The sequence below is a fragment of the Pempheris klunzingeri genome, chromosome 13 (genome assembly GCF_042242105.1).
Source record: "Pempheris klunzingeri isolate RE-2024b chromosome 13, fPemKlu1.hap1, whole genome shotgun sequence".
Classification (NCBI taxonomy): domain Eukaryota; kingdom Metazoa; phylum Chordata; class Actinopteri; order Acropomatiformes; family Pempheridae; genus Pempheris; species Pempheris klunzingeri.
Window position 1 is genome coordinate 4,338,367 of NC_092024.1, and position 26,102 is coordinate 4,364,468.

At 42.0% G+C, this 26,102-nt stretch overlaps 1 protein-coding gene across 1 annotated transcript; it reads left to right on the forward strand.

Annotated features, from left to right (window-relative positions):
* Positions 1-22: 22 nt before the first annotated feature.
* On the forward strand, positions 23-24,106 carry gphna (gephyrin a). Its single transcript, XM_070842063.1, has 24 exons — positions 23-125; positions 4,285-4,363; positions 4,467-4,524; positions 4,980-5,072; positions 5,309-5,403; positions 5,551-5,617; positions 7,996-8,289; positions 9,514-9,615; positions 10,961-11,098; positions 13,428-13,470; positions 13,699-13,836; positions 14,001-14,093; positions 15,157-15,212; positions 15,895-16,014; positions 16,174-16,232; positions 16,573-16,726; positions 16,852-16,973; positions 17,965-18,052; positions 18,282-18,355; positions 18,906-18,970; positions 22,909-23,012; positions 23,186-23,282; positions 23,619-23,757; positions 23,870-24,106. The coding sequence occupies exons 1-23, from the start codon at positions 62-64 to the stop codon at positions 23,750-23,752; spliced, it is 2,337 nt and encodes a 778-aa protein (XP_070698164.1). The 5' UTR covers positions 23-61; the 3' UTR covers positions 23,753-23,757; positions 23,870-24,106.
* The last annotated feature ends 1,996 nt before the right edge of the window (positions 24,107-26,102 follow it).

The window sequence follows — 26,102 nt, forward strand, 5'->3', positions numbered from 1 at the left end:
GCACACCACCACACTGTTTCTGTGTGTGTGTGCCGGCACGGTGCAGACAGAGGTTGTAAACATGGCGGCGGACGGAATGGTGCTCACCAACCACGACCATCAGACCCGAGTGGGGATTCTGACGGGTAAGGGGGGACCGGTCGGGGAAATGCGAGGAAACGCTCGTCTCCGGTGCACCTGTGTGGCGTTTTACCGTCGGTTGCTTGTGCGGGTCGGTGTCACGATACGAGCTGTCTTCGCTGCCCGAGCTAGCTATCGTTAGTCAGTGTGCTAAGCTAGCCGGTTCCATTGGCTGTCATTGCTCTAACGTTAGCTGCCTGCTTTTTTGACAGGTCGGACAGATGTGGAATTTGCTTTGAAACGACGTAATTTGCAATTGTGCGTTGACATTGGACACAGACGCGTCAGTATATGTGTGGAAAAACGGGCTGTCATATTCAGAACCAAATAGCTAACGAGATATTTTAATCGGTGTCAAGGGAGACGGTGGGGAAGCGAGCGGCCAGCAAAGACTTTCAAAATTAGGGGTCGACTCCACGGCGAGCATGTGCTACAGCGAGTTTTTAACCAAAGTTGGCGCTTTTATTTTGAAAGCGGAACCACCGTTCTTCCGATCCTGCTGTGCTGCATGTTGCCACCTTCACGCGGGGGGGGGGGGGGGGGACGTTATATTTTCTAGCAATGTAGCTTCACCGAGCCCTACATCAGCTGCATTATTCATGTCCCTTTGCAGATCCGATATGTTGGCCGCTGTTGATGGTGCTTTTCATTGACATCGTTACGGCTCTCATGACATGTCACCCCGCTCGGGCTCGGTGCTCGTGGCTGCATCGAACCCACAAATGGACGTTTATTAACGATGAATCGTGCGTTTGGTCGCTATTAAAAGCTCGTTAGGAGGCAGAGCGCAGCGGCAAAGCGGCACGAATTGTGGTTGTGCGGGTTGTTTTAGCGGCTTCCCCGGTTAGCTCAGCTGATGTTCGCCTCCGAGCAGTGCAGGGGGAGGACTGGGACCAGTGTGGAGTCCTGTGACAGCCGCCGGGCTCACGTAGCCCTGCTGCCTCCTCTCCAAGGCAGGGGGACGTGAGAATAATGCTAAGAGGATGCGAGGCAGCAAGCAGCAAGCAGCAGCAGCAGCTAGCGGGGAAGTCTGCCGTGGTTTTGATGAAGTAGCATGTTAGCTAGGAGCAGCTAGGTTAACCCTGCCGTCTGTCCAGCTGACAGCCACAACCTCCTGTCACATGCTAAGACACGTTCCCAGCCCATCCAGGTGCCGGAGTGCAGCTTCTTTTACACAAGAGTAAGGGTCAAGTGTTGGACGTAGGACATTTGGCTTGAGGCATGCTCCAAGTTACACACACATGGAGGGAAAAGAAAAGATGATCTTGATGGAAGAAGTGTCTGATTGGCTGATTGTGAGATTTGATCACAGTATTTTATTAGAAGATGTTCACTAGCTCGGTTAAAGCTGCACGCTGTGAATTCTAGCAAAGGTACAGTCTCCCAACAAATGCAGTGTTTCCTCAGACCGAGCCAACATCTTCAGGGATGGGGGGGGGGCAGATCAGGTTTGGTTAGCGTCATGTAGTACAACTAGGCTTCATTTGAGTCAGCTGAGTATAATGTTTTTCTGAGAAATAAATACCCCTCAACCTTAGAAAAAAAAAAAGTAATATGCTGCATAATGAGGAGTTTTCATCCTGTTACCCAAGTTGCCGTCCCGCTCCCCCATCACTGTAGCCAGGACTGTAATATTAAATGCATTTGTTTGAGAATATAACAGAGAAGAGAAATCTAACATCAAACTGTTTTCACTTTGGTTCATGTAGTACAAATTGAACAAGGAGGTGTTGTGGTTGTCGTCTTAGTCTGCTGTAGGAAGTAAGGGTCGCAGCTTGGGTACGTGGTTTACAACATATTCTTCATGTGTAGCAGAGCAAATAATTTTTTATTATCTGGATGGTTAGAAGGAGATTGTGGAAATACCTTCAGAACAGTGTTGTGTTTTATTAGGGTTCAAAGCTTAGACAAATTTCCCCCTGAAAAATGGGCTTGTATCCTAAAATGTAATGTTGTTCTGTGAGGCAAAAAAACTGGGGCTGGGGCTGAGCTCTGAGAGCCGTAGACAGATTAGAGAAGATGTAGATCATACTAAATGACAGACAGACTAACACACTGCTGGTTTTGGTCTTTTCATGGAAATTGTTGTGGTAGAACAGCAAAGAAATTGCCACTAGTTGAGGATGGAGTGCTGATGCTGGGTCATCTACTAAATCTGCAATTAAAATGTAGGACATAGAGCCCCACCAATTAATTGGCCATCACAGATACATGGGTGACGGCGTTTACGCTGGCCAATAATTAACAAGCTATAGCAGTAAAGAAATACTGTTATCTAGAAACAGTGTCTCCATCACACAGTGTCTCCTCCAGAGAGCACCGACAACTTAAGTGTGTGCGTCACCTGATCACAATAACTGGTCAGATCCAAGGGATCCTTACTTAAGTGTTTGCTTGTTATGTACCTCAAAATGTCTTCTAAATGAGACATTTGTAAGCTGAGTTTTGTAGAGGAAGGAGTCGAGCTTGGTTGGCTTCAATCTATCAAAGAAGCGCACTGTGCCAAGTCACACCGTTTAGGATCTCACCTTATCTGTTGATTCTACAATTGGCTCATCAGTTGAGTGTGTACCATCAGACACAAACAAAAAGTTCTACTTTGGTAGAAGACATGAAACCTCATTACTGAATCTCCACTATTACACATACAGCCAAATCTGTCTCCAGTATTATGTATGGGTAGGTTTGGGGTCTGAATGTGATTTTTTTTGTTTTTTGGTGGTCAAACATGGCTATAAGTATTAAAATCACTCTCATAATAGAAGTTCAAAGAGCAGCCTAAATGAGAAAATGTTGAAGGTTTATGTGGATTCCTCAGTTCACAAGCACTGCCCAGCGGTCACATTGACTGTATTCTTCCAGCAGTTGTCTGTGTGAGGGTTCAAACTGGGCTGGATTCAATCAAATGTTGCTGCTATCGCTCCAAAGCCAGTGGTAACTCCCAATGTCCCTTGGGAAGCTGAAAATAAACTCTTCGACCTTCTTGAGGAGTTTGATGAGTTACTTTTTAATATGTTTATGCTGTAGTACTTGAGAATGATTCGAAAATTATGTATGTAACTACAAAGCACTACAAACACTGTGATCTAACTGCGTTCAGTCTGCCTAGCTCCCACATTAAATAAGATTATCATATAAAACTATTGAGACTTTTTATTGTCTGTAGTTTCATCTGTAAATGGGGGGGGGGGGGAGTTGCTCTGGAGAACACGTGACCTTTCACCTGTCCTAAATTCCAAAGTTGGTAGGCAGGATGATGACCAAATATTTGTGCCCTTGAACACTGTGTGCCAAGGTTTCAACATAAGTGTTGTTCCATTGATCTGTTAGAGGACTGTAATGACAGGCGGCAAATAGTTGCAGTTATGTGTTTAAATCTCAGACCTCCTTGGTTTTCTGGTGAGAAGAAAGCTCAGGCACTTGGACTTAAGCTATGGTCAGCAAAATGTAGGATAGTTTTTCAAGATTTCATTTTAATAATGATTTAAATGGGGGGAAAAATGATACATTTAAGTACTCGTAGGCTCCAGCCAGTAGCCGGTCTTTGTGCTAAGATAAGCTAACCGGCATAACTGTGGTATTATTCTTCTGATCTAACTCTGGGCGTAAGAGCAAATAAGCATTATTCCCAAAAATGTCAGACAAGAAATCTTTCAGACATTGAAACATTCAAGCTGGGGACACTGGGCAGGCTTTTCAAATCGCAGGGTCAGTCTACAAATGTTGTGTGACGTGGATCTAGGCAGTAAAGCAATTCATAAAATGTTTTAATGTAAACCAGAATGAACAGAGATCCACCGTTAGGAGGCTGTAAAGGAACAATATCGTCCAGGTGCCGTTTCCTTTTTGAACGTGGTACTCTCCAATTTCCTTTGGAAGACTGACAAAATTGCATTCTGCACCTGGGAAACGGTAATTAGACACTGAGATGCAAAAACCCTCAATTAAGATTCTGGGTAATAACACTGAAATCATTAATTAAGTGGACATGTCTGAACTGCCATTGAAACGACTGATTAGTGTCAACCGAGGTTCTTACTCTTTATGAAGACAGCCAGCGTATCGGTGATCAGTTTTACTTTAAATCTGTAATCACTGCAGCTGCATCATGTTCATCCTGTCAGAGGTGTTCTTCTCTGTAAGCTCAACTTCTCTCCTCTTCAGTCAGTGACAGCTGTTTCAGGAACTTGGCTGAGGACAGGAGTGGAGTCAACCTGAAGGACCTGGTCCACGATCCCTCACTGTGAGTGTACACACACACACACACACACACACACTGACTTACACACCACACACGTTCACTTTTACTCACATTACACTTACTGTGTGTTTGTCACCTCCTGCAGGCTGGGAGGAGTCATAGCAGCCTACAAGATCGTTCCAGATGAGATCGATGAAATCAAGGTACGTAGCTTCGCTTTGAGTTCACTAGCAGTCAAACCGCTCCAAGTCTATGAGACGCACGCTCTCACTGGCTGTCCGAAACGTTTTAATCTGCCGTAGAGGAGGACACACTTGATAACTGGAATTCCAGCTATGGTGCCACAACTCTGAATGAAAGCGGTGGTAAATTTTTCCTTACGTACCTCCTGAATCTCTGCTCGTCCGGCTTACAAGCGATGCAGTGAGAACATGATCCTGTGTTGACCCCTGTGGGGAAATGCAGCACCTTAGAGCTGCTAGGGATTGTTGGACATTTGAGCAGCGCAGATGTTTGTCTCCACTGGAGTTTGAACGCAGGAGTTTCTTTGAAGGAAATTGTTCATCCATTGCAGGTTCTAGTTGGGGCCCATAGTATTCATCGTAAAGAGGATCCATCCTGTAGTTGTCAACTTTTATGTGTGTGTTTACATGTGCAGGAGACTCTTCTGGAGTGGTGTGATGAACTAGAGCTCAATCTCATTCTCACCACTGGAGGAACTGGCTTTGCACCACGAGATGTTACACCTGAGGTACAGTCGCACAGAGATACTGACTGCACAACTTAAACATTTAAAGAGGATAGATAGATAAATGAATAATAAATAATAATTATAACTTTGATAACAACAAGACATTTATATTACTGAACTTGCAAACCCTGTCTGAAAATTAATCCAGAAAAATTGCTCTGAGAAATTGATCCTGAATCCAAACCAAAAGGAAGCGCTTGAAATGTCCTAACTGAGCCCTGCTGTTGGTGTTGTAGGCCACCAGAGAGGTGATAGAGCGAGAGGCTCCGGGTATGGCTCTGGCCATGCTGATGGGATCACTCAATGTTACACCTCTGGGCATGCTGTCCAGGTGAAGACTTGATATTTTCACTACTCCGTTCACTGTTTGACATGCTGGAGATACAGCACTAATCTGCTAATCTGCTTTATTCTAACCAGATTAGTGCGCACGTTATCCTCTCTTGCTTTAATCTGTTCTCTACTGCCTTGTCTCCAGGCCCGTCTGTGGTATTCGTGGTAAAACTCTAATCATCAACCTGCCAGGGAGCAAGAAGGGCTCTCAGGTAGGATTCTTTGATTCAACTCAACTGTGCTTACTGATGATACTAGACTGACGTTCACCCTTACTTGTGTTATGTACCTGTGTCTAGTTATTGTGAGAATCTCTAGCTCTGCAAAGAGTCACTTTATTGAGTCACAAATCTGTTGCATTTTTTTGACAATACATTACTGACATACATTACTATTCTGTTCGCTATGATTTTAAATAAGATTTAACTTGGCGAAGAATGCATAATGACTGGTTAAGGACTTGAAAGTCAAACTAAAGATGCACTCGGCACTTGGAAAACCTTTGCTTCGAACCACCTTTAGATTCTGAATATATTGTTGCTCTTTTAGGGAAAAAAAATGGATGTGATGTATCTTAACCACAGTGTGGCAGTGTAGCTGTTCTGCAGCCCTTTGCTGCTGACAGAAAATAGTACAGAGGTGCTTTTTAAACGGATGGAACATTTACTATTCAGAAGAATTAATGTTGTTGTTTTGAATTAAAACTATTATTTATTAATGCCACTTGGTGGATAGTGAAACCTTTATAAAACTTAGAAAGCAGCTTCTTTACACAACAAGCAGACACAGAGCAACGTTAGCATTCATTTCAAGTTGTGCTGCTGGACACATGACGAGTGTTCGTCCGAAACTCGCTGTCCTCTTTAGCTCCGGTTGTTTGTTTGGTGCCGAGCAGGTAGTTTACAGTGAGTTCATCATATCTTGTTTTAACAGTCGACTGCTGTTGCTGAAAGCGTGGATTCAAGCAGGTTTGCAAGCCAGGAAAGCAAAACGATGGCCTAATAATAAAGTCCATAGTTCTGAGGTGAACTGCAGAGACGAATAACAGTTTTCTATGCATTTGTCACAACAAGCAACGCGTCTTACATCACACGTAGTTAGCTGCTCCCTTGTGATGATTAAAACTGCACTGATCATTATTACCATTAGCAACAACATTTTCACCCATCTCTTCAATTTGGCTCAATTCTACAGAGTGATTAGGTGTTTTTCTGTTGCTTATTTTACAGCATGACATGTTTCTGTTTTGTTTCACTCTAACTACTTTCAACAGCCTCATTTCCAGCAGCAGCAGGCAGTTTTTGTTTTTTTTTTTAGTGGGAAAGCTCCAAGTTTGACAAAGAGCTGAAATACAGTACTGTGCAAAAGTTTAAAGCAAGTATGAGGAAATGCTTTCAAAGATATGAAATGTAATTGTTTATTTATTTTTTTATCAATTTACAAAATGCAAAGTGAGCGAACAGAAGAGAAATCTAAATCAGATCAGTATTTGGTGGGACCACCCTTTGCCTTCAGAACAGCATCAGTTCTTCAGAGGAACTTGACAGGCAGGTCGTTCCAAACATCTTGGAGAACTAACAACATCTCTAACAACATCCGTCGGCTGCCTCAGATCCTTCTGTCTCTTCATGTGATCCCAGACAGACTGGATGATGTTGAGATCAGGGCTCTGTGGGGGCCACACCATCACTTCCACAGTTAATGACTGTGTTTACTGTGATTACATATGAAACTGATGATCATTAGCACCTGTTTGCTATAATTGCTCAATCATACACCTGACTATGATCCTGCAAAATCCCTGACTTTGTGCAAGTGTAAGGCAAAGGGTGGTCCCACCAAATACTGATCTGATTTAGATTTATCTTCTGTTCGCTCACTTTGCATTTTGTGAATCAACTTAAAAAAAAAACAGAAAACCGATTAGATTTTCTATTTTTGAAAGCGTTCTTGCTTTACAGCATTTCTTCACACCTGCCTGAGACTTTTGCACAGTAAGGTTTGTAATATAATGTCTTCCATTTGTCAAGTGGACACAAACACAACTCGAAATGTGGAAGCTAAAGCTGCTGTGTGTCTGCTAGATTACACATCCGCCATTCAAACTGTCCGTGTGTAAATGCAGGGTTTACGGTGTGAAGACAGAATTCAGCTTTAAGTATCTACAGTATACATTAATAATAACAGGTACAGGAAAGTATGGAACTATAACAATTCTGCTACTGCGAGAAATCAGGACATGATTACATGTCACAAAAACTACTTTGGTATCATCAACTTTAAGATTTCAACTTTTATATTAATATGGAAAAATGCACTCGTGTAATTCTCATGTGATTCCAGTTAGATATAAACTTAATTCAATGACTTGAATGACTTGATGAAACAATGCATCTTACCACCTTCTTGTTTCAGAACTGGGTGCTGCAAATACAGGGCAAAAGAAGGTGACATATTTGTTACTGACTAGTGGAACAGGCATTTATTATTGACCAGTTCCAAACTTACCGTCACTGTTGATTTAGTGCCATTGGCTGCTGTTTTAAAAGTTCTTTACAGTTTAACTTGTGCGTTGTGTTGTTCTCTCCAGGAGTGTTTTCAGTTCATCCTGCCCGCTCTGCCCCATGCCATCGACCTGCTGCGCGAAGCCACAGTCAGGGTGAAGTCCACACACGCCGCCCTGGAGGAGCTGCCCTCCCCCTCCCCTCTTCTGGCCAACACACACGCCAACACACACACTGACACACACACCATGGAGCGCGGCACCCAGTGCGAGGAAGAGGAGGACGAGGAAGAGGACCGGAGGAGAGGTCGGCATGTCCACAACCACCACCATCACCAGCATGGCTCCTCCCACATCACCGCAGCCGCTATCGCTGCCAAGGTAACCAGTTGACAGGACACACCGTGACCAGAGCGGCTGCTTCCAGTGGGGACTTGATAGATGAAACTTTAATGATCCCTGTGGGGAAATTGGGTCATTGCAGCAGCAGGCTACTGTACTCTAGAAAAGTGCCTCAAATACTGTAGGCTGCTGCAGGACTCCAGGTCCAAACACGAGAGCCCGTTTACAGCCAGTATTAACATCTGTGTCTCGAAAATCTTATAGGAAAACTGTGTTAATGCAGTCGTGAATCCACGCAGAACTCATTGTGATTGGAACAGCATTGGATCACATCTTAGTCAGGAGAGCTGCAGTCCCCCCCAGTGTGACCACTTCCTTAAGAACACAGTCAGATCACAAAGTGGGAAGAACCACGATAGTGTGAACGCTTACTAATACCAGAGGGCTGTTGCACCAGCTAGTTGTAAGTTCAAATGTTACCTTGTTCCAATACGGTGTAAACAATACAGGATTTCAAAGAGTTGATTAATAAATCGGCTTTGAGTGTTTCATGAGGAAGGAAATGCATTCAGATCCATTTGTTAGACCTCAGAGATACACACAATTAGTTTTGGTGAGGAACATTGAACGTAAACATAATTTTTTTTTGAACAAGAGAAAAACAATCAGTAGTAATTGTACTAACTAGTTACAATTCAGCAGTGTTGATGCTCCACTCAAACTAATGATTAAACCTACTTTTAGCCGGAGCAACAGGGCGCAGGTGTAAATGCAAAGGCCCGTGTTCAGATGTCGTTATCAAGATAAAGTATTACCCTACAGATGGCCTGTCAACACAGGTGTGGATGTGGTCTTCCCCACACAAGCCACCTTCAAATTTAGAAAGTGTATTACATTTTAAAGCCACATAGAACAGAACTTGTAGAAATCATTAGGATCCAAATGTTGGTTAATATTTAGAAGTGGTGGCCCTGTGATTGACTGGTGACCAGTCCAGGGTGGACCCCCCCACCTCTTGTCAGCCAGGATGGGCTCCTTAAGGATAAGCGGTACTGACAATGGATGGATTTAGAGGTGAACCTTGTAGCAAATAGTATATTAAAATGTGAACTAATTGTGATTTCATTCATTAACCAGATTGACACACTCCATTTCATGTCATTCAACTGTCCGTCTATGGGCACATGTGTCTGTCTCTGTGCGTTTTGTGTGCCTGCATGCATGTGTGTGTGTGTGTGTGTGTGTGTGTGTGTGTCCCATCAGACGAGCCATGCTGTGGTCATGGCTAAGGGGGGTCCCTACCTGCCCGGCAACACCCCCGCCCCTCCCACTCATTTCACTTGCTCCTGTACCCATGACCAGCAGGTGAGACACTCACACACACCCCTCCTCTCCCGTCCTTGGTCATGTCTGTCAGTCACACACTGCTGGGCCCTGTTCTTCACACATGGACAACAGTTCTGTTGTTTTTCCAGTCAGCACTATAGAAATGTTGATGTAATGAAAACTCTTTGCATTATTTTAGATGAAGGCACTAAGTCATTGAGAAATTAAGATCATTTGATGTAATTACAACAATTCAATTTTCATAAAAAGGGGACAAATACCTTTTTAAATGTTTCAGTGCACTATCATCCAAGAAAAACAAAAGAATCCTCCAGCTGCTTTTGAAGAATCCAGGTAGCTGGATTAGATTTACTACGATCATTTTAGGAGACTAACATGATGCGAAGCCCAGATTAGTTAAACCATGTGTAAGGAACGGGGCCTGTAGTATGTCTAGGGTGATGCTGATGGTTGAAAGCAGCAGTTTGTAGGTGTGATGGCTATTTACTTTACAGCAAAACATCCCGGGGAACAAAGCTTTAATGTACCGTAAGAGTAACTGAACAAATACAGTCTATCTTTTTGTGGTCACCTTTGGCAATCGGTGATGAGAGCATAGACACTAAAAGCATCCATATTTCTCTGGTACGTTTTTGACTGATCACACTGATTTTCAGTTTCTCCCTGTTGACCAGTGGCAGACACTGATGCAGTGCCACTGTAGACAAACCTGTGTAAATCAGTTAGAAAGTTAGACTGTGTTAATATTTCTTTCACGAAGGAAGGTTTACATTACTGCTGACAATTTGCCAAACCGTCAACGATTTATTTTCGGAATGTTTTTCTCCCTCCCAGGCGCCCATTGGTTTCAGATTAGATCCAGTGCGATATGGTAATCAGTTAAAAGTGGCTGCAGATAGGTAGCCCATCATTTAAGCTCTGTTCACTTGGGACTTTTTATTACCTCTCATGTGATCACAGAGGTTTAAATCTCTCATTTTTCTTCCTCATGTGAATAATGAAGGCTACAGTGAAATCTATTAATGAACTCCTTGAAAGAAAGCGTTCGATCAGATCAGTTGTCCCGTAGTGTTCGCTGAAGCATCAGGCCAGTGATCTTCTGAGGAAACATAGATGATTTTGGTGTCTATGTTCTCGTAACTTGTGGTGAACGTTCACCATGAAAGTTAGGAAAAATGTAGCGCTCCCCGAATTGTTATATTTAGCTATTAGTTATATTGTTATTAGTTATATTTAGAAGTAATAGTTCACCAGATTAGAGGTGGAATTCGTGTAGTCTCAACTACTGAAATTAACTAGCATTAAGTGTGTTTGTGTGTGTGTGTGTGTGTGTGTGTGTGTGCGTGTGTGTGTGTGCGTGTAGATCCCGGACTCTATCATTTCTCGAGGCGTTCAGGTTCTTCCTCGAGATTCAGCCTCTTTAAGCTCCACCCCCTCCGAGTCACCGCGGGCAACACAGGCAACTTCCCGCCTGTCCACCGCCTCATGCCCAACACCCAAGGTACACACAAACTTTCATACACTCTCACACACACAAAAATTAGCCCAAAGAAATAAGAATCGCTCAAGATTAAAATTGCACTCAACTATTAACAATTGCTACAAAAACAACTAGTGGCACTTGCATGACGTTTAAAGATTCTTGTACACCCTTTGCAAGATTCATTGTATATGCTTTGCTAAGAGTATATGTAACACTACTGCTGATAGTAGTGGAAAACTGTCCTAGCAGCTCTGAAATAAAAAAAAAAAGGACAGTTCCTGCATGATTGGAGTTTTTGCTTATTTTCCAACCTTTTTTTTTTTTTTGTTGCTGTTGGTTATTTTTTCCTGATGTTTTCATCACGTATCAAACTTCCGGTGAAAAAGTGATTAAAACAAGCTTTCATTGAGATAATTTTGAGGTCTGTTTGGTCACAATGCAACTACTGAGATCACTTCCTAAAAGGTGGAATTATTATGGATGGCTATATTAAATGTGACTCCCAATCCTGTCTAAATTTGGCACTCCGATTGGTGAATTACATCCTCAAACGTGACTGTCTGCCTCTCGCTCACAGTGATGGATGACCCTCAAGCTAAAGGTCTTGGGACTTGTGTGCTGTTTGGAACTGAATGGGATTGAATGAGACCGTGAGAAATATCTTCAGTTGTAGTGCTTTCACGTAGAAGTGTCCCAATTAATGCCAAGAGGTTGACAACAGGAAAAAAAATAGCAAAAAACTCAAATTGTGCTGGAATCATCTTAACAGTTATGTTTAACTGCAAAGAGAGTCAAGCCTTTATTTATATAACCAGCTTTTCAGGCCTTTTTATCCTGTTATGTAAGTACTGTATACGACAACAGCTCTTACTCGCCACGCTGTAAGTCTCCTGTAAGAGAAATTAGACATTATCATTCAGTGTTATTTTTCCATCACTGTTAAGCCAGAATGAACGAAAGTCAACACTTCCTGCACAGATGTTCCACGTTAAAAGCTTTCTAACAGCTCAGAATGCATAATCCCTCCCTTTCCTAATTGATTTTTAATTTGAAGACAGAACACACACACACACACACACACACACACACACACACACACACACACACACACACACACACACACACACACACACACACACACACACACACACACACACACACAAGCTGTGTACAATATCAATCAAGAGAAAGGGGGGAAAAAACAGTCCCCATATTGATCTTTGCCTGAAGAAGACCTTGTTGGTCAAAGCATTTCATCATTACATTTATGGGGGATGGCAAAATTCTGTGTGTGAGCCTCCTCTCCCTTAACTTTGTAGGCTTTTAATTTGAAACATGCAGAATTCCAAGTGTTGAGTTTTATGAAAGATTACTTAACAGTGATCAAAACAGTAGAGAGAAATTCAGAGCTGCAGAGTGGAGAGTATGACATTAGTGCTGTGGAAATGTACTTAGATTTACTATGCTGATAATAACCGTGTTTTTAGTTGGCCTTTTTAAATGGCCTTTATTGTCTACCGCCCTTTATTTGTACGCAGTGGACACGGCCATTATTTGATTACTGGCAGTTTTTACATTTAAGTCAAGACAAAGGGGCCGCTTCGGAAAAAGATGCTACACCTTGCAGAACAGAAGAAATCGAAGAAAAAACATTGATGAACGATGAATTGGACAAGTATGATATATATATGGAGAAAGTAAAATGTCATCACAGGTTTTACAAACTGTTTTGATAACGCTGTGAGAGGAACTTCCATAGAAGGGATGGACCACACACCGGCTGACAGTGGTGGAAGAAGCACTCGGATCTTTTACTCAAGTAAAAGTAGCAAAACAACAGAGATGAAAACACTTTAGATACATTTGAATTTGGAGTAAAAGTACAAAATTCTCATATATATGAGTAAAAATCACAGATTTTTCATGGAGTAGAAATATAAAGTAGCAGACAATGGGAATACTCGCGTGAAAAACAAGTATGTCAAAATAGTACGTGAGTAAATGTATTTAGTTACTTTCCACCACTGCTGGCTGCTTTCTAATATCTGATTTAAAGAACAGAACTCACTAATAAATCGTGCTGATTCCTGTTGTAGTTTCTAACAGTCCTGTGTTGTATTGTGCAATCAGGGAATTAGACTCAGAGCTGCTGGTGTGCTGGTTTTCAACATCACAGCAAGAATTCATGTTGTTTGTTTCCATAATCTGTGTATGAGACATTATTAATGGGTTTGTCAAAATGATGATGCCAGACTGCCCTGTTATGAAGGAGAGGTATTTAAATCATTCCTTCCATACATTTACATTAAACAGTGACCAAATCTAGAATATCTGTCTGTCTCTGCAGGTTCAGTCACGGTGTGGCAGTAATGAGAACATTCTGAGAGCCAGTAAGTTCTCTGCCTGTGTGTGTGTGTGTGTGTGTGTACGTATGTGTGCTTGCTACATAATGAGGACTGGAGTTTGTAATCATAGAACCTGCCTTGAAGCTTTTATGGTATTTAAAAACGTTATGGTATTGTTTGTCGTAGCACAGTCGCCATTTACTCAGACATATGTGCTTTAATTGTGTGTGTGTGTGTGTGTGTGTGTGTGTGTATCTGTGTGTTTGTATGCAGGCCACAGTGCGGTTGACATCAGTAAAGTGGCACGTCGTCATCGCATGTCTCCTTTCCCATTGACATCAATGGACAAAGCCTTCATCACTGTTCTAGAGATGACGCCTATTTTGGGAATTGAAGTCATTAACTACAGAGGTGAGTCTTAAGTGTGTGTGTGTGTGTGTGTGTGTGTGTATGTTTGGCTCTCAAGAGATATCCACACACTGTAATTATCACTGCATGTAATTGGTACGATTGCAGCGGTTGTTGTTAAAATATGGTTTGCACTAAACTGAACTGACTTGGCCTAATTTATTTAGACGGTTTGGGTCGAGTGCTTGCTCAGGACATCTATGCCAAAGACAACCTCCCTCCATTCCCTGCATCCGTTAAAGATGGCTATGCTGTACGAGGTGAGACCACTAACGCTATGTGTTACTATTCAACATCAGGTAAACATCATGTCGGCGACACAAATGGAAAACAGGGTCCATTAAAATGCTTTTATACATTTATGTCTGTTTACTTGCTGACATTGACTGAATTAGAGGGGACATGGACAAAATGGACTTTTTAAAGATGGACTCTTTAGATATACGCCCCAGTTGTGTTTCAATGTGTTAAGAGGCGCTTAAATGACGATAAAAGACCATCTTCATCATTTTGCTCCTGCTCCACGGTTTTGTAAATTCATGTGAAAACACAACATGTAGCTTTGGCTCTTCTTGTGACGTCACTCTCAGGGATCTGTTGAACGTGTGGCCTCCTTCAGCCCCTCAGCAGACTGGCAGTCCCACCTCCTGAAAACCTGAATCCACCTCACTCGCCACCATCGCTGTGTGGCTAACGCTAGCTCTGGTAATAAGATGTCGGAGGTACAAAGCAAAGCACGCAAACTGTGCTGTGGCTGCAAAAACCCACACAGTCTTCATGCCCTCCGTACTTTATTTTGGAGGAACCTGTGACGGAGATGTCCTCACAGCAACTACAAAACACGACACATGTTGTGTGTGTGTGTGTGTGTCATTATTTTACTGGGGACTGCTTTCTTAAATCAGGACTGTAAATGGTCCGAGCTCTAGGTTGGGTTGATATTGGCTGTCCATGACCCGACTTCATTCAACAGACTAACCTGCCAAGTAAACAGTATGAAACACGGCAAAACTGAAGTCCCTAGCATGTTTCTCGGCTTTTGCGGTTCCCATTCGGAGTGGAGCTTGTGCTCTGGAGATGACAGAGCTGATGTGTAGGTTGGTGGCCGGTGCCTGCTCATGGCTGTGAGAGCTGACCAATCAGAGCAGACTGGGCTTTTTCGGGAGGGGGAATATGAGCTTGATATGTCTCCTTTTTTTAAAATCCAAATTTTATTCACGTTTTTACACTGTCCTGTTGGTTACCACTTTAATCTTAAAAATCATTAGTCATGGTCTAATTTCCATAATTAACTTGATTAACATCATTATCATTGACACGTAGCTGCTGATGGCCCAGGAGATCGCTTCATCATGGGAGAGTCGCAGGCTGGACAGCAGGTCAGCTCTAACACACTGTTGTGGAGTCTATGTTGGTGTCTTGAATAGCATGAACCAGTAAGATAGGTGTTACTGTGCAGTACAGCTACTAGCACTTCTACTAACAGCATCATTATGCTCATTATAACTTGCTAGTCAACTTTAGACCTACCACTACATCAGTAATATACCACCTTCACATGTAGCAACTTTCCTATTGATCATTCTAATGCTGCTACTAGTAATATGTAAGCACAATGACCAGCACAAAGAAGTAAGGTTTGGATGGACAGATGCTCTCTGACTGATGGCTCCGTAACAATGAGAGCTTCTCCAGGAAATCACATTGTCTGGTTACTGCAGAGCAGCATGACGTGAGCACACAGCACCATGAATGATGTGTTTTATGTCACCAGTTTCCCTTTGCAACAAAGTGATCTAATTAATAAATCTTTATCATATACACTGCATGCGTTCCAATGCAATTCAAGAATAAAACACGACACACACGTATGGCCATAAGCATAGGGACTCAGTATTTCTACTATTACTAGTACAGCCCATGTCCTACAACACAACTCTGACCACATAAAAGAAAAAAACTACTGCTCCTGCTATTTGTGTTGGTAGTGACGCTACTACCAACGTTACTTTCAACCATGGATTTATATGTGTGTGTGTGTGTGTGTGTGCGTGCGTGCAGCCCACCCATACAGTGATGCCAGGCCAAGTGATGAGGGTGACGACTGGGGCTCCGATTCCCTGTGGAGCTGATGCTGTGGTCCAAGTAGAAGATACAGAGCTTCTACGGGAGTCTGAGGATGTAAGTGCACGTGTATGGTTGTCGCCTACCTAGAACACTGTCTAGATGAAATGTTTGCGCATGCAAGTAGGTTCAGTGGTGGCATTATTCATCCCTGTGTGTGGACAGCATGTGTGTTGTTAGCATGTCTTGTATTGTTGACGCTCTGGCTTATTTCAGGGCACAGAGGAGCTGGAGGTGAGGATAATGGTCCAGGCCCGGCCCGGACAGGACATCAGGTAACACATACATCACAATTAATAACAATATTATTGTTATTATTATTATAAGACTCTGGACTCACCTGGTGCAGTAATTTACCTCTGTGTAATAATTTGTAATAATTTTTAATACATCTTCTTTTTTAGTCATACTTTTATATATTTATATTTTACTTTGTGTTTGAAGTGTATTCTTATTCTTTTGGAGCTGTGTGTAACAAAAAGCAATCTCCCCCTGGGGATTATTAAAGTAATTCTGATCTGACAATATGCTGGGGGATCTACGTGGAAACCTATTTGTTATAAAAGCTGCATTAGAAAGACGATTATGATTGTAACATGTCGCGTGTCCGCACAGGCCAATAGGTCATGACATCAGACGAGGGGAGTGTGTTTTGGCTAAAGGAACACATATGGGACCGTCAGAGATCGGTCTGCTGGCTACAGTGGGAGTAACTGAGGTCAGCGTGCACAAGTTCCCTGTGGTGGCTGTCATGTCTACTGGAAACGAGGTACATACACACATTACTTTCTGTTGATCTTTGCATTTGGAGCTCTGGTTTTCCTACTGAATCAAGATGTCAGCTGAGTTCCTCTGTGTGTGTGTGTGTGTGTGTGTGTGTGTGTGTGCGACTAGCTGTTGAATCCAGAGGATGACCTCCACCCAGGGAAAATCAGAGACTCCAACCGCTCCACTCTGTTGTCCACCATCCAAGAACACGGATATCCCACCATCAACCTGGGCATTGTTGGAGACAAGTAGGACCATTTGAGCTTTTTGTAAAAAAAAAAAATTGCTCCACCCTGCTGACATGTTGTTTAGTGACACAAAGTAACACAAGTTTTACCATCGGAGCTTTTCTTCACAGATCAAGGAAATGTATGGTTAGAATACAAACTCTGCACATAACTACATAATATGTAGCATGAACATAAAAGCCTATTTGTAAAAGTGGTGTTTTTTAGAAAGGATTTAAAAGTTGAAACTGATTTAACTAGCCTAATGCCCTCAGGCGGGTCATTCCAAAGCATAGGCACCTTTATTAGAGAAAGCACAGTCACCTCTGGTCTTTAGCCAGGACCTTGGAACAACCTAAAGAGCCATGCCTGAGGATCTAAGGCTGCGTTCTGGCCATAAAGTAAAACCTCTAAATCAATTCTAAATCTTACTGCCGGCCATTGCAGATGTGCTTAAACTGGGGTAATATGGTCTCTACGCTTCTGTAGCTAAAATCCTAGCTGCAGCACTTTGCAGCTGGAGGCGTGACATTGATGGGCTATACTATGGGAGTGGCAAAAACCTTCTATAGCCTACAATAATCATTCATCATCCTGGTTATAGCGATACATTCTGAACTTGTTCTCATTCATTCAAGTTCGCGGCAAAGTCTTACCAGCAGAGGCCGAACATATCCTGACTTTTAGTCTTTTAGAGGTAAGCTCCAGAAAAACTTCCCATAATGCCACTTGGTTGTGTCTTTTTTTCAGGACCTCCTTGCCTGGTAAACGCCCGCATCTTTTTAAACTCACTCTCACATCTCCAAAAATGTAACACAAGCTTTCCATCAATAATATGAAGTTTTTTTCAAGACAACTCTTAACACCCTGATCACGGCGACATCATTAGGAGTATTTTCTCGAACTTGACGCCGCCCCTCCGCCGCCACAGAGGACATTGTACAGCTGTTTCCACAGGCGGAGTAGCTGAGTAGTAAACTAAGTTCCGTGTGTCATGCTTGTTTGTTTGCAGCCCTGATGACTTGCTGTCAGCTCTACATGAGGGAATCAGTCGCGCCGATGTCATCATCACCTCAGGGGGTGTGTCCATGGGAGAGAAGGTAACCTCTCACCTATGATCCAGCTCCTCAGACTAACTAAAGAATTCACTGAATTCACTAGTAGATATTTATGTGTTAATGTAATATGATATAATATCATTTTCATCAACCTTTTTCAGAATATATTTGTTTGCCGACAGTTTTTTTTTCCAATGGAACAACACTTGAAAGCAGCATCGTCTCACAGCATCATTGTTCTCTATCTGTCTGTGACTGTGTGTCTTATCAGGACTACCTGAAGCAGGTGCTGGATATTGACCTTCATGCTCAGATCCACTTTGGACGAGTCTTTATGAAGCCAGGGTGAGACGGGGCAAAGGGGGTGGAGTTGGTTAGGGCGTATTCTAAAATGGGGAAAACATGATTTTATGCCCAAACTCCTTTTTCTTGGTTAGACATCAGATGACATCATTCACTCTTCATGTTATCGATACTACTGCTGCTTGTGCTGCTGCTGTCAGTACTACTTCTGCTGCTTCTCTACTACTCTGTCTACTGCTACTGCCGGTTTTGCTTCTGCTTTTACTGCTCCCACTGCTGCTGCTGTCTCTTAGTACTGCTACTGCTTTTTGTCTTTATATTTATTATTGTCACTATTTAAGTACCAATACTACTTCTGCTACTACTGCTTTCCTATTTCTGTTTTTACTACTGCTTGTACCACTTTAATAACTGCTAAGACTACTGTGGTCACTGTTACTGCTGCTTCTACTACAACTTATGCCGATAATATTATTACTGCTAATTGTGTTACTACTACTACTGCTGCAGCTGTTGTTGCTGGTGACTCTAACTAACACTACCCCTGCCTCTGGTAAGGAAAAACAATGACCTGTGTGTTTCTGTTCCTCAGTCTTCCTACTACCTTCGCCACAGTTGACATTGATGGGGCTCGGAAACTCATTTTTGCTCTTCCAGGTAACATATTTATCTCTGAAGGAAGGAGGCGTGTGTTGTTTGCGTGTCAGTATGTGTGTATCTTCTTGTTGTCCCATTCCAGGAACACACCACTGCTGTTTGGTATTTATCCAGCTCAACATCCACTAAGTTAATTGAACCTATGCTCTGAATCCCATTTGCTGTATGTAAACTTCACTTTGGCACCAGAACAGCAGTGACGCTGGATAATCACTCGAGGACACAGGGTAGCACTCAAGATGTCATTTTTTTTTTCTTTTTTCTTTGCTAGTATCGTTATGTATGTCTTGGTTCAGGCATCATTTCTTTCATAATACCAGGCTTTGGGTCGGTGACACCCAGATGAAGCTAGGAATAGTTTAATTTTAAAAACTGGAACAGTGTACAAGAGAGTGGGTGAACAGGAAAAACAAAACAGAAAAATTACACTTCACTTTGTTTGGTCCTTATTTCCTTGATTTATTTACTAAATTAACATTGACAGAGAAAACTCCGAAACACACAGGTGACTGATGCAACTCCACTTTGCCCTTGACCCTGCATCTCTGGATCAACTTCCAGCAGACAAATAAATTCAGACCTACATCCTGTCCACTGCTAACACTACACCGTTCCCATTTTTGCTATATGTTTTGCCTTTGAATGTACCGTATGAATGTCTACATGAATGTTTCCAGTGGTGTGGGGCTCCACTACATTTGTATGTGTATGTGTTTGAGGCAAAGCTGCGCTGTGTTGCCTTCAGGTTCATCTTGCTGAATTTTTCCACTCTTCTCAAAAGCCAATCAGTTTCTGTTCAGCCTCCAGACCCGCTGATTTACATGCTCGCTTGGCACTCACCATGCTTAATCTCTAAGTTATGCCAAAGTTTTGTGGGCCGCATGCTGTTGATAGTTGGGGCTTATTTGCTAATCACAGTCTGAAGCTGCAGTAAGTCACTTGCGTCAGTCCAAGTAAAGCTGTGCTTCAGGTAACTGTTTTACGTTTTGTTTTACTTTTGTTTCAGGCAGCAAAAATCACGTCTACACAACAATGGTGCATAACAATTCAGTTCTCATTGTTCGGATCTCAGAAACCCCGAATGGACACGTCCCTTTCACCAAACGCACTGTCTTTGCCTCATGCCTCTCCCTCCACACCTCACGGTTTTAATACCTCTGCTCTACAGTGAAGCAGCTGACGTAGTCTTTTTTGTAAGGACCAACTGATACAGTAGATACAATGAAACGAATAATGAAAAGATAGAATTCAAGTTAGAAATGGGCAGAACTGTCGTACCATTTAGCGCTCAGTTTGCAGTGTTGTCCTACAATCTGACGAAATGTAAGATATTGAATATCTGCATGAAATATTGGATTAAAAGCCCCTGTAGAGTCTCTCTTTGATTAACAGCAGCCCCTTTACTGTTGTGCTGTTCAAACTGTTTTGCAGTTCTGCTGTTGTCCAAGATGTTAGTAATGTTGTCATGGTTATATAAAAGAATCCTACCCTATAGTGTATTCTGTGGCCTCAGTCTGGGCCCTTGTGATTTGGAGTGTGCTGGTCTTTGCTCCACTCTAGCACTCTGTATGTATTGTTATTAAAGGAAACTTCAGCTTCAGAGAGACTGAGCCCTCCTTGCTGGAGGCCGTAGCCCCGAGTGAGACCGAGGCCAGACAACCAATAACCCCTGCACCTAGAGGAAGTAGGTCCTGAAACTGAGCTGACAATTACCCATAAACGACCTGACTACACGGACACCTTTCATCTAGCTTGGAAGACGATGTCCTGATTTCTTCTAAATTACCTTTTTACCCCAAAGAGTACTAGATATTAGGGCTAAAACGATGTAACGCATATGTCACGTGTATTACAGTGAAGATGAGGGACAAACCAATGAAAGCCAGCTTACAGACTCTGCATACACATACTTTTTGTAAGGCCTCTGACACAGTACAGCTGTTATCACTGTAATAGTGTCAGGCAGCTAAAATGTATAGTCCAGGAATTCCAAATTGCTTTCCTGAGTCAGTTAATGTGACAGCGTGTGTCTCCCAGTGACATCTGTGCTGTGTGGTGAAACACAAAATAAGTGATCAAAGGTAATTAATGGCGATGCCAATGTGAAGTATTCATTTCCAACCCTGAGCCCCAAATGGTCTTTAAAGATATGCCTCGGCTGCATAAAATCCCTCTTTGTAGCAGAGGAAGTTAAATAACCACTTAAAGGTCCTATATTCTGCTCATTTTCAAGTTTACACCAATACTTGGAGGTCCTACTAGAATTAATTTACATGGTGTGATGTTGAAAAGCACTTTATTTTCCTCATATTGGATGTGGCTGCTGCAGCTGTTGTCAGCCTCTGTCTGAACGCTCCGAACAATCTGCTGCTGCGCTCGCCTTCCACATCCACACCGTGTTACGGGGAGCTGGTGTTAGTGAGGGACAAACTAGTGGAGGACAGCGAGGTGGATTCAGGAGGTTTTCAGTGGGTGGGGATAATCGGCCTGCCGGAGGGCTTGAGCAGGTCACGTGATCAACAGATCGCCTCATGACGTCAGAAAGGGAGTGAAATCTAAACGGCACACACACATTTACGGAAAAATGGAGCAGGAGAAACAAACAATTCCTTTTTCTGATAGTTTGGCAGTCTGTGGGAGCTCCGGGGAAGCACATTTATTTTGAAAAGACATTAAAAAAGTGCATTTTGCATAATATGGGACCTTTAAACCTACAACTTAAGTCGTACCATCTGCATTATTAAAAGTACGTCTTAATTTCAAGCCACAAATGACTGAACCCTACCGATCCCTTCTCACTCTGCCTTTAGAAGGCTGGTCCTACCCTCCAACCTTAAATGACCCCTAGAAGTCCTCTAACCTCACAAATCCTTACTCAAATTGCCATTGTAGCATCCATAAGTCTATAAAGTCCTGACCTCCATGTAACTCTGCATAAATTGACTGATGGTCCCAAACGTCTGTAGTCCTGTACCTGGAAACTCTCTATTTTCATGCTCATTCTGGATTTCCCAGCCACTTGTCCTAGTTCCTGTTCTAGTCAGCTTTCGTAAAGACCTCACCCCTTGACCCGCAGTCTCCTCCGTCACCACGCGCTTATCCAGAACTCATCTCTCATACTTTTGTATAAAAAGTATTTTTAATATTTCAGTTCATTTCATTTAATGGTGGTTAAAACTCAACAGCCTGTGACCAGTTTTTAAATTTCTGGTGTGCTTGAACTCTGAACTGTTAGCAGTATATCCTGCTCCTCTATAGCAAGCTATTTTAACACTCTAACTATTACTGGAATAACAGACATTAGATGCTGCTGTGGCAAATGGCAAAACCTGTGACATTTCAACTTTTGCTAGAAATATTTGGGTTTAGGTTACATTTTATGTCAGCATTAAGGGATTTTACCACCTTTGTATTAGCAATGTCTGCCGTAGTCCTTAGCTTGTATACTTACACCTCCTTCACTGAGATCTGATTGATTTTGCTTCCTCAAATGTGTTGCACACATGACATTGCTTTGATGGTTCAAAATTCAAATTGACCCAATCTGCCAGTTCTGATCTGATAAGTAACATTACTGTCCAGGAGACATTTTTCTTTTGGTGTGTAGTACAAGGTCACCTGTGTTAGCTGTGAATATACCATCAAGATAAAATTATAGTAAAACATGTAGTACATGTAGAGGTATGTGTCTGTCACACTGATGTAAAGAGATACCAGCAGCTAACACACACACACAGGAATAAAAACTGCCAATGGAGACAGCACAAGACGTAGACTATAGTGCATACATACAGTACACGCCGCATTGTGTGTGCAATAATATTGATTGTATAAATGATGTACCAGTGATCTAACTGTGCAGATAGATAGTGATATAGATGGTGATAGATATCCACTGTGACGTTGCCCTAGTAACCCAGTGTTGTGTTGTTTTCTAGGTAACCCAGTGTCTGCAGTGGTGACATGTAACCTGTTTGTGATTCCTGCTCTAAGGAAGATGCAAGGCATTCTGGACCCTAGACCAACAATTATTAAAGCTAGGGTAAAAAAAAAAACACACACATACACATTTTTTTTTTAGCAAGAGGGGAATAATTGTTTTTCTCAAATTTTCAATTGTTGCTTTTAAGTGTGAAGCAATGTACCAAGATAAATGTGTGCAACCTAAAATCTACTTTTAACGTGTCAGTAACGTTTTGTATGCACGGATTTCAGCTTTCCTGTGACGTGAAGCTGGATCCCAGACCAGAGTACCACCGCTGTATTCTCACCTGGCATCACCAGGAGCCACTGCCCTGGGCACAAAGCACAGGTAAACACACGTACACACCCACTGCACAGACACACCAGTATTTCCTTCACAAAGAGCCATCTGTCCACCGCCACAGCTTTAGTCCGCCCGCCACAGAAAAATTAATTGAAATGAAACATTAGATGTCTAGCCTTCTGAGATGAGGCTTAACCACAGCTATGTAAAAGTACATAAAACCCACCTTAAAATAGGTGGGGTGTTTAAAAAAGCTCTCTGTTTTGATTGGACTAATTGCAGCACAGTATAGCACTTTTAAGATCACTATAGTTTCTTTAGAGAGTTAACACTGCACTAACCCCCCCCCCCCCCACTCACTCACTGTTCCTCTTTCTCCAGGCAACCAGGTATCCAGCAGGCTAATGTCAATGCGTAGCGCCAACGGTCTGCTGATGTTACCTCCTAAAACAGAGCAGTATGTGGAACTGCATAAGGGAGAAGTTGTGGATGTCATGGTCATTGGACGGCTATGATGCAGGCACGTTACATTCTCATCTATGTTCTTCAAAATGAAGTTTGAAAATATATCCAATATTTCACATGATGCACAAGAAACACATTCAACTGTAACCAAAATATTTTCTCCACAGACTTCAATGTCACTCGCTACCGATTACCATGGCAGTGCCGGGACTTCCTGTCTGGACAGGAAATGGGCGGGGGCAGGAAGTGATGCATGTCTACCTGGTCGCCATTAGCTGTGATGTCATATGCAACAGCCAATCGGAGCCAGCGGAGGCTGAATCCTCATTGGTCTGCTCTGAGGAGATCACTGTATTTCAATGGAGAAAAAAAATGTGAAAAAAATATATAAAATATGAGATTTATTCTGTAATATTATTATTATTATGATTATTATTATTATTAATCCTGATGATAATGATTATTAATATTCTTAATTAATATTCTATTTATTATTATTACCATGGTTCTGATTGAATATTATCATCTTAGTAGTAATCATACCCTCTTCTCTCCTGTTCATTTGCTTTGTGCATTCAACATTTTTCCCTGGTAGATATAGAGATATAGAGACTTTCCCCTCCTTCCTTCACTCCTCCTGACCTTTTTTTCTCTCCCCCTTCTTCTTTTGTACTCTGGCATCCTCTGTCCAGTTATAGAGACTCCCTGTTAACCCCTCACTGCAGTATCGCTACATCTCCTCCTGAAACACGCCGACCCTAACATCAGTATTGACAGAAATATGAACTAAAGGCTTACAAAGACATATTTTGATTTAAGCTGCTGATATAGTTTGTGCCGGTACCGTAAATATTCCATTTTTTCCAAAAAAGAAAAAAGAAAACCAAGGATATTTGTTTTTTTTTCTCCAGATAATAACACGTTCAGACCATAGTGAGACACTAAAATTCATCATGACTCAATGAAAGCCATGAAACTCTTTTAGGCGGGTCAGTGGCTCAGCTTTAAGGAAGGGTAAGGGAGGATTCAGTGTGTGAAATCCTCGCTCACCATACTGCATGATTCCTCTGGTCCGGCATCAAATATAACGCCAAGTGTTGTAATAAAATACCTAATGACTTCTATGAATTGCAGTCAGGGAGGAACTTTTCCTCACATCAGAGGTGGGCCATACTGACAGTATCAGTATAACCCAACCCTGCATTCAAGTGTTTGTTTATAGTTCACACCATAAACTATAGTATGAAATTGAAATACTCCGTTTTTGATAAATGTGGTATTCGTGTTTTAACATCTATTAGAGGATAATGCTTTTGATATTCAATATTTTTCTTATTATCAACCAGTCCCAAAAAATGATCAAAGCCAACAATTGACATTTTTACATTTAAGTTTTTGAATGGATGAAACAAATGAAATGAAACGCGTCCATCAGTGAGTTTTCCAGGCACTGGTACAGTAGGTGGATCAGATTACTGCCAGACGGTCAGGCTAGCTGTTTTCTCATTTCTATTCTTTATGTTGAGCTAAGCTGTAGCTTCATATGTAGTGTACAGACATGAGAGCGCTATAGATATAAAGAACTTCATGCTCATCAATCAATGTTTTCATCTAACTCTTGTCAAAAAAAAAAAAAGTGAATGAGGGTATTTACCAAAGTGTCAAACTATTCCCTAAATACGGGTCAGAAATGTATATTTCCAATTTTTTAAAAATCTCTTATTTCCTGATACAGCTCGGCACTGTAATTTTTAGCAAACCTTAGCCAAACAGGAAGAAATAGTGTATTTGTATGGGGTTATTTATAAGATGTGAATTATTACATATTTGGTGCTCTTGTGAGTATTTCCAACAGCAGCACATGTGGGACTGAGTGAAACTAAACTATAGCGTTCATGTGTAGCATGGACTAATGATCATGCTGCGGCAGTGTTTTTTAAAGAGTTTTTGGACAACAATGGCACAGAGGAGGAAAACCTATCAGGCTTTGAATATACAAACGGTACTTGTTAGAAGGATCTGTTTATTGTTGGTTTGGGTCCTTTCGCGGCGTTTATTGATAGTAAGAAATATGTAGAACATTATCAGCCTTATCCTTTAAGTAGCCAAAGATTAATAACTATACCTAGTTGACAGCCGGTCTCAAAGACCGGCTCTTGTTTGGCCAATCATGCGCCTCCATCTTTTTTCAAACCAACGAACATGAACGAAAGATTTGTTTGAGTGAGTTGTGACATACTGTTTTCCCAACTCAGAGAAAACTCGACACGACCCGACATCACTTGAAAGCAGGGTGTCACGTTCAGGTGCTTGTTAACTACACAACTGGTGTATTTCTACCATGACAGTGTTTTAAGGTGCTTGTTAAAGTCAAAAGTTTCAACGCAGTTCACAGCTGTA

What these genes read in the sequence shown, in the direction of transcription:
- gphna (XM_070842063.1), top strand. Translation starts at nt 62, where the DNA reads ATGGCGGCGGACGGAATGGTGCTCACCAACCACGACCATCAGACCCGA. An exon ending in TGAAGTCATTAACTACAGAG is followed by an intron (nt 13,837 to 14,000) that starts GTGAGTCTTAAG and finishes TAATTTATTTAG; the next exon opens with ACGGTTTGGGTCGAGTGCTT. An exon ending in CGAGTCTTTATGAAGCCAGG is followed by an intron (nt 18,356 to 18,905) that starts GTGAGACGGGGC and finishes TCTGTTCCTCAG; the next exon opens with TCTTCCTACTACCTTCGCCA.